This window comes from Pseudorca crassidens, chromosome 8, assembly GCF_039906515.1.
Source record: "Pseudorca crassidens isolate mPseCra1 chromosome 8, mPseCra1.hap1, whole genome shotgun sequence".
Taxonomy (NCBI): domain Eukaryota; kingdom Metazoa; phylum Chordata; class Mammalia; order Artiodactyla; family Delphinidae; genus Pseudorca; species Pseudorca crassidens.
Window position 1 is genome coordinate 14,659,951 of NC_090303.1, and position 12,960 is coordinate 14,672,910.

Below are 12,960 nucleotides of genomic sequence, written 5' to 3' on the forward strand. Positions count from 1 at the left end.
ACACTAACACAACATGGTAAATCAACTATACTGCAATTAAAAAATTACAAAAATTAAAAAAGGAATTCTATCCATGAGGGCTGCCTATAGGACAAAGTGACCTTGACCTGAACAGGTGGCCTCTGTATACATAAGACTGCACAAAGCCAAGGATTAAAGAGGGAGAACTACAGTCTGAAGTCTCTGAAGAGCCTACAAAGCTCCCCATAGGACAATTTGCCACCAACTGAGCTTCAGGCACACAGTAGGCTGCAATGCAGTGCCCAACTACCCCCATCAAGCAGAAGCTCTTTTATACCCATTAACTCACTCTCTTCCCTATGAGGGCCTGACTCTGAAAGAATCACAAAGAGAAGCTAGCAACAGGGAAGAGATGGATCATGGAGGAATGAAGAAACTGACTATCCTCTTCCAACACACACACACTCTTCAAGTTTCCAGGAAGTCAGGACAAGTTGGAGAAAGGGAAAAGTCATAAATTGTACAAGAGACTGAAGTTTTCTTTTTAGATTGGACTGGAATTTGTTATACTTGAAATAAAATAATCGGAAAAGAAGTCTGTAGGACTTTCCTGGGATTTCACCAATGAGCAAGGAAAATGAGTCAGGAGTGCATGTTTGCAGAGGTAGGGTGGGAAAGAGTAAAGTTTCTGCTTACACTCCACTGGGTCCAACTTGTATAACACATCTGTTATATGTGTAAGGGTAAAAAGAAGTGTTTAAAGATAAAAAGATTATGCCCTTGGGGGATAAAATGAAGGCATAAAGTCATTTTCTGGAGTCCATCCATGTCTACAGACAAAATACAATCTCAGTCCTTAGTTTTATGGGCTGTGCTTTGAAATCTTGTATTTATGTGCTAAGTTTCTCTTCTCCTGCAGAGACGGTGTCATTGATTAAACTATGAGTTTGGTACAAAATGGTAAATATGTTAAACCACACTTTTGCTAGGGATCACGGACTATAAAGTTGGACAGATGACCACAACACTCTAAAATTCTGGGCAAAAAAATGTTGTTAGAAGGGGAGACAACAGAGACATCTATAATTTAGACCAGTAGTTTCCAGTTATTTTGACTGTGAGGATCTCTTTTAATGTCGTGTCTGTAACTGATTGTTTATTCAATCTAGAAATGATGCTTAATGAACTAAACTGGACTATTATTTTTAGAGGTTAAAAAAACTTGCACATCGTTATTCCATTTGACTTAGTTCTGATTCTTTTCTCTTTCTTCCTTCATCCCTCCCTTCCTTCCTTCCTCACTCCCTCTCTCCCTCCCTTCTTTCCTTCCTTCCTTCTTTCCTTCTTCCCTCCTTCCCTCCCTTTCTTTCTCGTTTTTCTCCCCTTCAAAATTTTTATGGGTTTAGAGTGCAGGCAGACTTCTAATTATTCTTTTTTAAAAGACATGGTTATGTGGTGAATATGTATAAAATGATGAAAATATACATATACACAGACTAACTCACTCCATAAGAATCCAAGTGCAGCAGTGTTTTGTTTTGTATTATCGTTGCCATGATATAGTGTTGGATGCAGTTGCTAGATGATCTGCCATATCCATCTGGGCTCATCACTCTCTGTTATTGACTCTGAAACACCATGGGAGCCTTTAGTAATCTAAAGAAATTTTATCTTAATAGCTACTCTCTCAAACATGAACCTTATGTCAAGACCAATGTTTATAATGAAATTCTTCAATGAGACAATCAGTATTCGACTCCCACCTCTTTCAAAGATCATTTTTGATATAATTTGAATCATATCCCTCTACTGCTCAAACCCCTTTCAGCACACCATGGCACTCGCACACCTCTATGCAGTGTCTTCTCAAGCATGCTGTTCCCAGTTACTGGTATCCTAGGCACACTGGCTTTCTCTTAGGCCTTTAAAGATAGCTAGATCTTTCCTACCTCTGCACGTGGTGTTCTCTCTGCCTGAATCGCTCCTCCCCTTGCTCTTTGCATGGCTGGCTCCTTCTCATACTTTAAGTCTATGAAATGTTACCTCCCCAGAAAGGACTTCCTTGACCATCCCATTTACTTATGCATCCCCTGCTCTACTAATCTCTACCGCAGTACCCTGTTTGATTCTTTCATGACAGCACAATTTGTTAGTACATGCCATACTCTCTTCTTAACCTGTTTATGAAGTCTCTCACACTAGGCTGTAAGCTCCTTAAAGGCAGGAACCATGTCTGCATTGTTCACTCTGTACACTCCACAAAGCCAGGAATCTACAGAAGCTCAAGAAACATGTACTGGAGTGGTGGGGGTGAGGGGCAGACAAAGGAAAGGAAAGAGAAAGGAAGGGATAATTTGGGCATTTCTGAATCATTTGCTGCTCTTATTTCAAGCATAAAAGGGTATTCAGAATGGGGCTTCCCTGGTGGATGCAGGGGACACGGGTTTGAGCCCTGGTCCAGGAAGATCCCACATGCCGCGGAGCAACTAAGCCCGTGCACCACAACTACTGAGCCTGCACTCTAGAGCCTGCGAGCCACAACTACTGAGCCCACGAGCCACAACTACTGAAGCCTGCGCGCTAGAGCCTGCGAGCCACAACTACTGAGCCCGTGTGCCACAACTACTGAGCCCACACTCCGCAACGAGAAGCCACTACAGTGAGAAGCCCACGCACCACAACAAAGAGTAGACCCCTCTCGCCGCAACTAGAGAAAGCCCATGTGCAGCAACAAAGACCCAACACAGCCAAAAATAAATAAATAAATAAGGGTATACAGAATAACATAACAAATACTCATGCATCTGCCAGTTGGCTATTTGGCAAATATAGCTGAAGTCCTGTGTGTATCCCTGTCCCCCTTCCCTCCCTCCCCATGCTCCAGGGGTAATCATTCTCTTGAGTTTAGTATTTTTCATTACTACGAATATTTTTATATTTTAATCACATATGAGTAAACTACCAAAAAATATATATTTTATACAATTTTAATTCTGTATGAATAATATCATTCTGTATATCATCTTTTGTAACTTGTTCTCAAAAATTAAAAAACTGCTTTGCAAACTACTTTCCTTAAAAAAAAGACGAGAAAGTTTATTTAAAGGGTAAACACAATGTTCCTACCACAAAATTAGTTTAGTCAATAACATAATGTAATGTTTATCCTTTTAGAAAGAAAGAGTAATGAAGTTAACATGAAGAAAAAAAGTAAATTCTTTAAAATGTGGTAGCATTCTTATTGCTAAGTGTATATAATTAGTAACATGCACAGAAGACATGAAGGAAAGAAGATAAAAGTTTAAATTAAATTGCTAAGGAAAATATCATTGTACTTCTAAAAGTAGAGAAAGGTAGAGAATGGTCACCTTGAAAAAAATATACTTTGAAAAAATATAGATATGTCCCTTCAGAGATTCTCTCCACCCAGTGGTACACAGGAAACACTACAGTTTTCTCAAAAAGGAATTTGTAGTGAATTCTATTGATAGCTTTTTAAACACTGCCCCCTAACGTTCACACTCAGCTTCTTCTGAAATGACAAGAGGACCGTGCTAATAAAAATAATCGGGTCCTTCCTCCCTTTGTGATCAGTGTAGCAGTTTTGTCCTGTAGACCAGATTTCACAGACTGAGGCAGTCTCAGCCACACAATGGTCAGAATGCATTAAACTCCCAACCACTCCAAGGTTACTCTCATCAGCAGTAAGGGCAACATGTGAGTGAGAACAGACTATTTGGGCTTGGAAAGCACTGACAAGACATCAATACCACTGGGAAACATCAGGAAAGTCTAGGACCCCAATAATAACATGTGCAACTTTAGACTGATCTAATCAGTCTTATTAAAAAAAAACAAACATTGATTACCAAGAATATCAAACTTCTAAAAAAGGAGAGATGGCCCTGCTTTAGATACACACAAACTCATGACTCACAAATGACGGCTGCTTCCAAAACAATCTGTTGAAATTTAGACTCCCTGATGAGCAACTCTGTTCATGACTCCCACCGCTGCCAATATGATCCACAACAAATGAAAGAGAATAACAAAAATATATATTCTCAAGGAGACCTGTTCAGTGTCTTGTAATCACAAAGTCCATGTCATCACTTAACAATGATACATGTCTAAACAGAGAAAGTGTAGAAGCACTTAATACCAAGTCAAGAAGCCTGAGTTTTAAACCCATTTGCCGTTAAATAGCTGTGTGACCTTAGGTCCCTCAGCTGTTCTGGGTCTGTCTCCTTATCAGTCATAAAGAAGAGAGAGCTGTGTGAACGTTTTTCTAACGATTGTCAGGAGGTGGAGATACACAGGATTACAGAATAAAGAGGGCTGCTTTTTCAGACTACATACGCCTCTCCCCATCACCCCTTCATGCCCCATCGCTATTACCAAAAAGCATATAATACTCCCATTTTCCCCTTAGCTGAGAACTACTGAGAACTATAATCTATCTCTAAGGGCCTTTGCCACACTAAAATGTTAATACAGGATCTGAGAACTGGAAGAAAACTTAAAAGAGATTCTCCAGTCACAAGACAAGGCCCAGAAGAACTTTTGATTCTAACTGTAGTTAGATACAGATGTGAAACTTTGAGGAAGTGTGAGGCTTCCCAAGTGGATTAGCATTTCATTTAGCTGGGTGATGTGATGAAATACATTATTATTCCCAATCTTCACCCTTCCCGGATCCCATGCCCTTTTCAATGAGACTTTGTAGTTCCGGCCACTAGAGTATTATATTTAATCACCTCTTGGTATTAGGCTTGGCCATATGACTTGCCTTGACCAAATGAATACTAGCAGATGTGATGTGAGCAGAGAGAGGCTTTAAACGTGCTTGTGAGATTAAGTTTGTTCTCTTGTGCTCTTGCCTTTCACTATGAGGAGAACACGTACTTGGTAGCCACTGGTCCAAGGAGTGTAAGACACGTGCAGAACAGACCTGCAACTTGGAGCCAAACCTAACGAGTCTAGATCAGTTGCATCCCAGCCAATCCACATTTATGACAATGAGAAATAAATACTTACTGTCATGTAAGATTTTGCATTTGTTAGTTATGCAGAATTCTTATGGTTATAGGGTAATTCAGAAGATAATAGTTCACCTATTTTAATATTTTAAACCTCAGCATTTCCATTAGATTGTGAGATTCTAAGGAAAAATCTCTCCCTCTCTCACACACATATAAGTATTTGATACACAGACACAAAAACAAAAGTGTGATTACAGATCTATATAATAGTACATCTGAAAAAGAGTCAGATCTAGTGGCAAAGATCTACTATGTCCAGAACCTATCCCTTGTGCTGTTCAGTAGAGAAGTTAATGATCACTGGGCTCTTTGATCTAAATCTAAAATAATAACAATTGTCCAAATATTGCAATTATAGCTTATTTTATATGAAAATACCACCACAAAGACAATTACACCACGAAAAGCACTACTTATACTAAAGAAATGTGTCACAGTCAAAGTATTATAATATCTCAATTAACCTGAATGCAAAGAAATAGGAGTATTTTGGTTCTTATAATTTTACAAATAACAAAGATTTTTAAGATAACATTTTTGTGGCTTTTATAGTAAAACAAGATTTTCAGATACCTATTTTAAGATAAATTTACTGAAATATAAGGAGTAAAGTTTTTGTTTGGTTCCCTTTTAAAATATTTTTTAAATGTACTAGTTCCCTTACTGCCTTAGGAAAAAACCTAATGCATAGGGACCTAGTAACAATAAGTGAATATTTACTTCATGGTACGGACTCCTTTGGTACCTTAAAGCAATGATCATTACATTAGTGCTATGGACGAACTACATAAGAAATAACAGATTAGGCCAACTATGCCCTAACCCCAGGCTATCCTCTGAAAGTTTCTTTGGAAAATGTAAACATAACGTTTACTACTTACACTTATCTCTGAAAAGTAGAATGAAAAAAAAAAAAAAAAAAAAAAGGCAGCTATTAAAAATTCTTTAGCCAAGTTCTGATTATTCATTCATTGAGGTAAGAAACTCCCTACCATGTGTTCTATACTGTGTGCTGAACAAGAGCCTGAAAGATAGTGGGGGAGACAGACAAGTAAAGAGTAAAATATGGTAGACAACAGCCAACCCAGTCTTCAGGGATCGAGAGAAAAAGTCTGCGCAGAAGCAATGACATCCAAGGTGAGATCTAAAGGACAAAGACAGAGTTACCGGGTATGGCAGGGGATTAGTGTTCCAAGCAATGGGAACATCGTGTGTAAAGGCTCTGCCGTGAGAGCGAGTGTGGTGCATTTAGGAGATGCGAGTAATTCAGGTCCATACGTGCTTTATGCTTTATGCTTTTCTGCTTCAACTGTCTATGAAAATAAACCCTTTCCTCACTTCGCCTCCGGGTTCTCCTCCCACCTCACTGACGATTCCTTCACGACTTCCTTCACTGTGTCATCATTGTCTCCTAAACATCTACTCATGGGAGTGCATCAGGCTCAGCCACTCAGACTCTCCTTTTTCTATCTAAACTCACTCTGTAAAAGATCAAATACAGCCTTCAAATACCATGTATTTGCTCATAACTATAAAATTTTACATCTCCTGACTCTTAGATCCAATCCCTTACTCTACATTTCAAGCTAGACTTGGACTTGACATTCCAAGTCCAAACGTGATGTTCTCCCTCCCAAAGCTTCTTTCCACAGTGCTACTCCACTCTGTAAACAACAATTCTTCTAATCGCTCAGGCCAAAACCCTAGAGTCATCCTTAACTCTAGTCTTTCTCTGATACTCACATCTCATCCATCTGCAAACCTTACCCCCTTTTCTCGAAAACATTCAGAATTCTATCACTCTTTAACGACCTCGACCACTGCTACTCTAATTCAAGCCCCCATCATCTGTAGCCTGGACTATGTCAATAGCTTCGTAATTGTTCTCCCACTACCCTTGTCCTCGACAGTCTATTCTTAACACAGTAGCTAGAGTGATCCTTTTAAAAATGTCAGGTTGCATCATTCCTCTGCTTAAAACTCTCCATTAGCTTATAACCTTACTCGAAGTAAAAGCCTAATTCCTTAAGAGCAGCCCACAAGCCTTTACTAACCATCATCTTACTAACCCTTATCTCCCTGATTTTCTTCCTACTACATTCCCCCTAACTCACTCTGTTTCAGTCATCCTTGCTGGTCCTCAAACAGGCCCAACACAGTCTTGCCCTAGGTCCTTTGCACTTGCTGTTCCCCTTGCCCGAAACCCTCATTGCCAATAATGATACGATTCACTCCTTTACTTCATTCAGGTCTCGGCTTAAATGTCCCCTTTATCAATGAAGACTTGTCTCACCTCCCAGTCTAAAATGGACCCTCCTAACCTCATCCCCCTTGCCCTGTTTAGTTTTTCTCTTTTGACCTTATCACTACTGCACTCAAATACAAAACACAAAAGAATGTGTTTACTTATTTACTATCTATCTCCCTAACCTAGAATGTAAATCTGCTGAAGAGCATATATATGTGTTATTCATTGCTGTATCTCAGAAGCTTAGAACACTGCCTGGCAGATCACAGGTCTGCAGTAAATATTTGGTGGATGAATTAATAAAATCTGAAAATCTTATAAATTATTCTGACAAAAGCTATTAATGTAACTTTCTATTTTAAGAATAACTTTTTAATACTGTATTCCTAATTAATAGCTAAGTGCTTATAAACTATGTAAAGATAACTAATACAATCACTTTTTTCCCTTTAGCCTAAAGACATACTTATACACACACAAACACACACACAGAGTTCACCATCAAGGGCTGAACAATCTAAAAGACTTCATAGCACTCTTTTCCTTCAGTTGGCTTTAGCACTTTTGAATATATTGAAGCAGTATGTTGAGATCCTATGTTATCTTAAAGCCAATTAATATCTCACCTGTAATTCTACATATAAGTTAATAATAGTACCTTGTCAGTATTTGAGAAATATCAGTAGAAAAACTGGCAAAACTACAGGCAGACAATTCACAGAAGAAATATGAAAAATGTTCATTTAGGTTAATGTTCTTTAGTGATTAATTTTCAACAACCTAAAATGGCTCGGCAGGGAGGGAGAGCAGAAGCACCTCAAGCGCGAGGTTTCTTATATACAGAAAGAGACACAGAAACTGGAAAACCTCGCCACTGACGAGGGTGTGGTGCTGAGATACCTGTGATGGAACAGTAGACCATGTGAGGCGCTACCATGTCTATATCTTCATAGCCCAGCCCCATTGCAGACAATTTGCCAGGGACATAGTTTTCCACAAATACATCACAAACAGCTGCAAGCTGAAAGAAGAGGTGAAGATGAGTCAGACTTCTTAAGGGACTTCCCAGCTTTCAACAAATCCCCACATGATAGAATTCTAATTTCAGTAAACACAATTGATCCTCGCTTTGTAAAAGCCCAGAAAAATCACAGGAAAAGTAGAATTACAAAGTATTCTTAGATAAACACGAAGGCTCTGGTCAACTACCTGAGGTATTACTGCCAGTAAAACAATGGGTATTAAAATTTTCAGTTATTACCATGGTATTAAGTGGATTCTGCTTACATTAAATGTAAGAAATTATCTAGGCTACATGGTCTATCTAAATATATTCTCAGAAGTTTAGGTAAAAAAATTAGAATATAAGAACATAAAATATACAAAAAATATCTTTTAACCCCTTTAAAATAAAACTAAATACAATGTCTTTACTACTCCATCCTTATTATGTAATATTCCTCATTACAACATGTACATATAGGCACTTAATACATGTAAACATGATTCTGAATTGCTTTCACACTTTCCAGATGCTTTCTTTCCAAAGAGTTTTAAATGTATTTAATGAACCATTTAAAAAAAAAAAAAACTGCTAAACTATAACCCAGTAAATCAGTAACTGTCAGAAACAAAACCCCAACTCTGATTCCCAGATCACTGCAACAAGCCATCGTAAACCTTAATCTTAAAATTCTTTTCAAAATTTCAATTGTGACTACATATCTTTTTTTTTTTTTTTTTTTTTGCGGTACGTGGGCCTCTCACTGTTGTGGACTCTCCCGTTGTGGAGCACAGGCTCCAGACGCACAGGCTCAGCAGCCATGGCTCACGGGCCTAGCGGCTCCGCGGCATGTGGAGTCTTCCGGGACCGGGGCACAAACCCGTGTCCCCTGCATCAGCAGGCGGACTCTCAACCACTTGCGCCACCAGGGAAGCCCAATTCAATAATTTTTTAATTGCCATGTTGACAGAGATATACTCTCACACATCAAACTAATGTAATAGAATAAGACTCTGGACCAGGGGTGGGCAAACTTTTTTCATAAAATGTCAAAAAGTAAATATTTTAGCCTTTTTAGGCCACATACATTCCCTGTCACATGTTCTTTATTTTTCTTTAACAATCTTTAAAACTGTAAAATTTACCATGGGCTATGCAAAAACAAACTTGATTTGGCCCACACAGTCTGCCAACCTCTGCTCTAGATGGAAAATAACTGAATTTACATAAACTTTAGAAGGAAACGTCAATAAATTGAATGTCTGTTTGTTATTGTGTCACCAAATTTGGAGTGTGTTTGACTTAACAAAATTGAGGGGGAGGAGATCTTAGGAGGCATCTCAGGGAAATAAGCTGTTATCCTCCAGAGCTCCTGAAACAGGTAACAGGGGCCCAGGTGACCACCTGTCAGAAGAGGAATGATACATACATTAAGATACAGGACAGAGAGAGAGAAAGGTTTTCAAGTATGCACCCCAAATCTTAAGCCATACAGGCATCCTTTCCAAATTTCAGGTGCCAATTAACATTCGAGCTGCTTCTCACATGGGCAACACTATGCAGTATGCCCCAGGGACAGCCCAAGTAGAGATGTGTTTATTTTTTGTTAATGGTTCTACCAAGCCTTGCTTGGAAAATGTGGAGGGAGAATGGGTGTTAGTATAAATAAAACACAAAGCTACAGTTACATTGTCATTTATTCCACATATTTTTCTGAGCTTCTGTCTGCTACTTACACAGCGCTCCTGCAGGCACTAAAGAAAACAAGCTGCATCAAACACACCTAGATTCTTACACCAGTCATCTCTCTGATGCGTATTCTGCATGGTGCACAGTATAGTACCTTATGCAAATGACATTTGATAAATTATTTTTAATGTTAAAACTCTGTGTGGGTTCCTCAAAAAGTTAAACACAGTTAAGATATGACTCAGAGATGCCAATCCTAGGTATATACCCAAAATAATTGAAAGCAGGGACTTGCAACAGGTACTTGTATCCAAATGTTCATAGCAGCATTATTCACAACAGCCAAAAGATGGAAACAACCCAACTATCCATCAACAGACAAATAAATCCATCCAGTAAAGTAGAATACGATTCAGCCATAAAAAGGAGCAAAGTTCTGATACATGCTACAACATGGATGAACCTTGAAAACATTATGCTAAGTAAAATTAACCAGGCACAAAAGTACAAATATTATATGATTTCACTTATATGAAATATCTAGAATAGGCAAATTAATAAAGACAGAAAGTAAATTAGAGGTTATCAGAGGCTGAGGGGAGAAGGAAGTGGAGAATTATTGGTTAATGGATACAGTTTGTTTGGAATGATTAAACATAAAGGAAATACACAGCAGTGATGGTTGCACACAATTATGAATGTCATTAATGCTACTGAACTGTACAGTAAAAATGGTTAAAATGACATTTTATGTTATATATATTATACCACAATTTTAAAACTTTTAACTATATAGGGTATTTGTATTTTTAGATTTCTATACCATCATAAATCACATTTCAATTCACATATTCAGCTGGATCACAAACAAATTCACTGTTTCAATAAGACAAGAAAATAAATATAATGAATAAGTTATATTAATAGAAAAGTATTCAGAATGTATAAACAGAAAACATTAAAAAACAATATACATGGTGTTATCTCATGTTTATTGGAAAAAATGAGTATACAAGGACATAAAGAGATTTGATATGATACACTAAAATATTAATCTTTTTGTCCATGAGCAGATACTACTTGTATAACAACAGAAAAAAAATTTAAGCTAAAAAGAGGTGTGCTCAGAGTACCATGTAGTATAACTCTCCGAAGTTATAAGAAAAATATGGAAAAGTTAAATTTAGAAGCTAAAGGCTTCCACTGATAAAGATGCCCAGTAGCTTTTTATTATTACCCAAGAACTCAATATGTATGCATTATGATACTTATTGATAAAATATCCCTAGAAAAGTGTATAGCACAGAAGTTATTCTTTGCTCCATTTTATAAATATTTATTTTAAATAAACACATACTATCTATTTACTAGATACTGATTCTTAGTGAGTCTGCCATCCAACATATTCTCCCTCCCTCTCTCTTTAGGGATATTTACCCATTTCAAGATCACGTATGTTCCCTAAAGCGTTAACTAATGCATTCGTTAAAATTCTAAGCAGTGCAGTGCTGAAATCAGAGACATCACAAACCTCCCTGAGTTACATGGATCTCCACACTATCTATAAGTAATATACAAGTCAACTGCTTCAGTGGAGACCAAACATTTGTCGCATTTCCCTGATACAAGGATCTACTAGGAAATAAAGTGAGGGGGGAAGAAAGACTTGTTCCCAGTTTTGCTGGTGATCACCTCTTCCTCATCTTGGCGCTCACAGATCACCTAATAATCTATTCTAGAATCTTACCCACAATAAGAAACAAGCACAATTTTGCATGTTAGAGAACTCATCATCTTTTTCTTTTCTTCTGGGAAAAAAAATTTAGGAACAGACTGGATGAGCAAGATCAGAAATAGAGGGGAAGTGACAATAAGAATTTAACTACATTTATCAGTAAAAAAAAAATCATAAAATAATTTTTAAATGTATGTCAAAGAATGTCCTTACTCTTAGATGTATTCTGCAAATGCTCCTCCCCCTGAGCTATACCCCCCAGGAGATGTCTCCTGAAGGATTTAAGGACAAAGTTTCATATCTTTCACTTACTTTCAAATAGTTCAAAATCAGACACACACATACCACATATATTCATATGTAAATAAACAAATATAGCAAAATCTTAAAACTGTTGCATCTAGGCATAGGGTAAATAAGAGTTCATTATACTACTCTTTCCATTTTTCTGTATGTTTGAATTTTTCATAATAAGATGTTGGAGGAAAATAAAACCCATGACACTGCTCTATTGGCCATGATTCACACCCACAATATGGATACTGTCACTGTCAACTAATTAACATAGAGAATTATTTGAAATATAGATGGTGTGTTAGGAAGTTATCAAATCATATTGCCATGAAAATACATAGACTTTTCTAAGCAGAGCTTTCTTTTCTACACAACCTATTTTTGGTTAGCCTGGTTGACAAAGGAGTCATACTTTTTGGAGCTCTCATGTATCCAGCTGACTGCTTTGTATAATACTCTGGAACTGTATCTATAAACTAGACTCATTATATTAGCAATCATACCCACCAAGGTCTGAATACAAAGGTTGTTTTGCTACTTTTAAGACCAAAAGAGAAATCCATGCCAGAAAGAATAAAAAGACTAGGCAAAAAATAACTTTTCCTCTAGGCAGTAAGATATATAACTTATGAACTGTATAACTAGCTGAAAGCAAAAGATATGCAAAATGACTGCAGACAATCTATTAAAGTTTAATATGAGTTGAAATGTACTTTATCATTATCAGACATGAAGAGAAACCATGCCCATAATGAAACAATTTAAAATTGTTACAATCTGGTGGAGGACACAGGCAGGATCCAAAGAGAGTGAGAAAGATGTCCCAGCAAATTCATTTCTTTTGGTTAGAATTATACATGTAGGCCTAAAATACTCCAATGTACACTGATGTCTTAGGAGCAAGAGTTATGAATTCCACCTAACACTGCCCCATTGAAAAACCCTAATGAACTTGTAAAGTATTTGTTAAATCAAATCTAAAACCTTC

The 12,960-nt window shown here is 37.4% G+C and overlaps 1 protein-coding gene across 7 annotated transcripts in view; it reads right to left on the reverse strand.

The window, feature by feature from the left end:
- SUGCT (succinyl-CoA:glutarate-CoA transferase) overlaps positions 1–12,960 on the reverse strand; it is a 681,818-nt gene that overhangs the window by 648,447 nt on the left and 20,411 nt on the right. For all 7 annotated transcript variants that reach the window (XM_067745863.1, XM_067745864.1, XM_067745862.1 and 4 more), the window contains exon 6: positions 8,152–8,272. In XM_067745863.1, the coding sequence (XP_067601964.1) occupies positions 8,152–8,272 (121 nt within the window). The remainder of the gene's footprint in view (positions 1–8,151; positions 8,273–12,960) is intronic.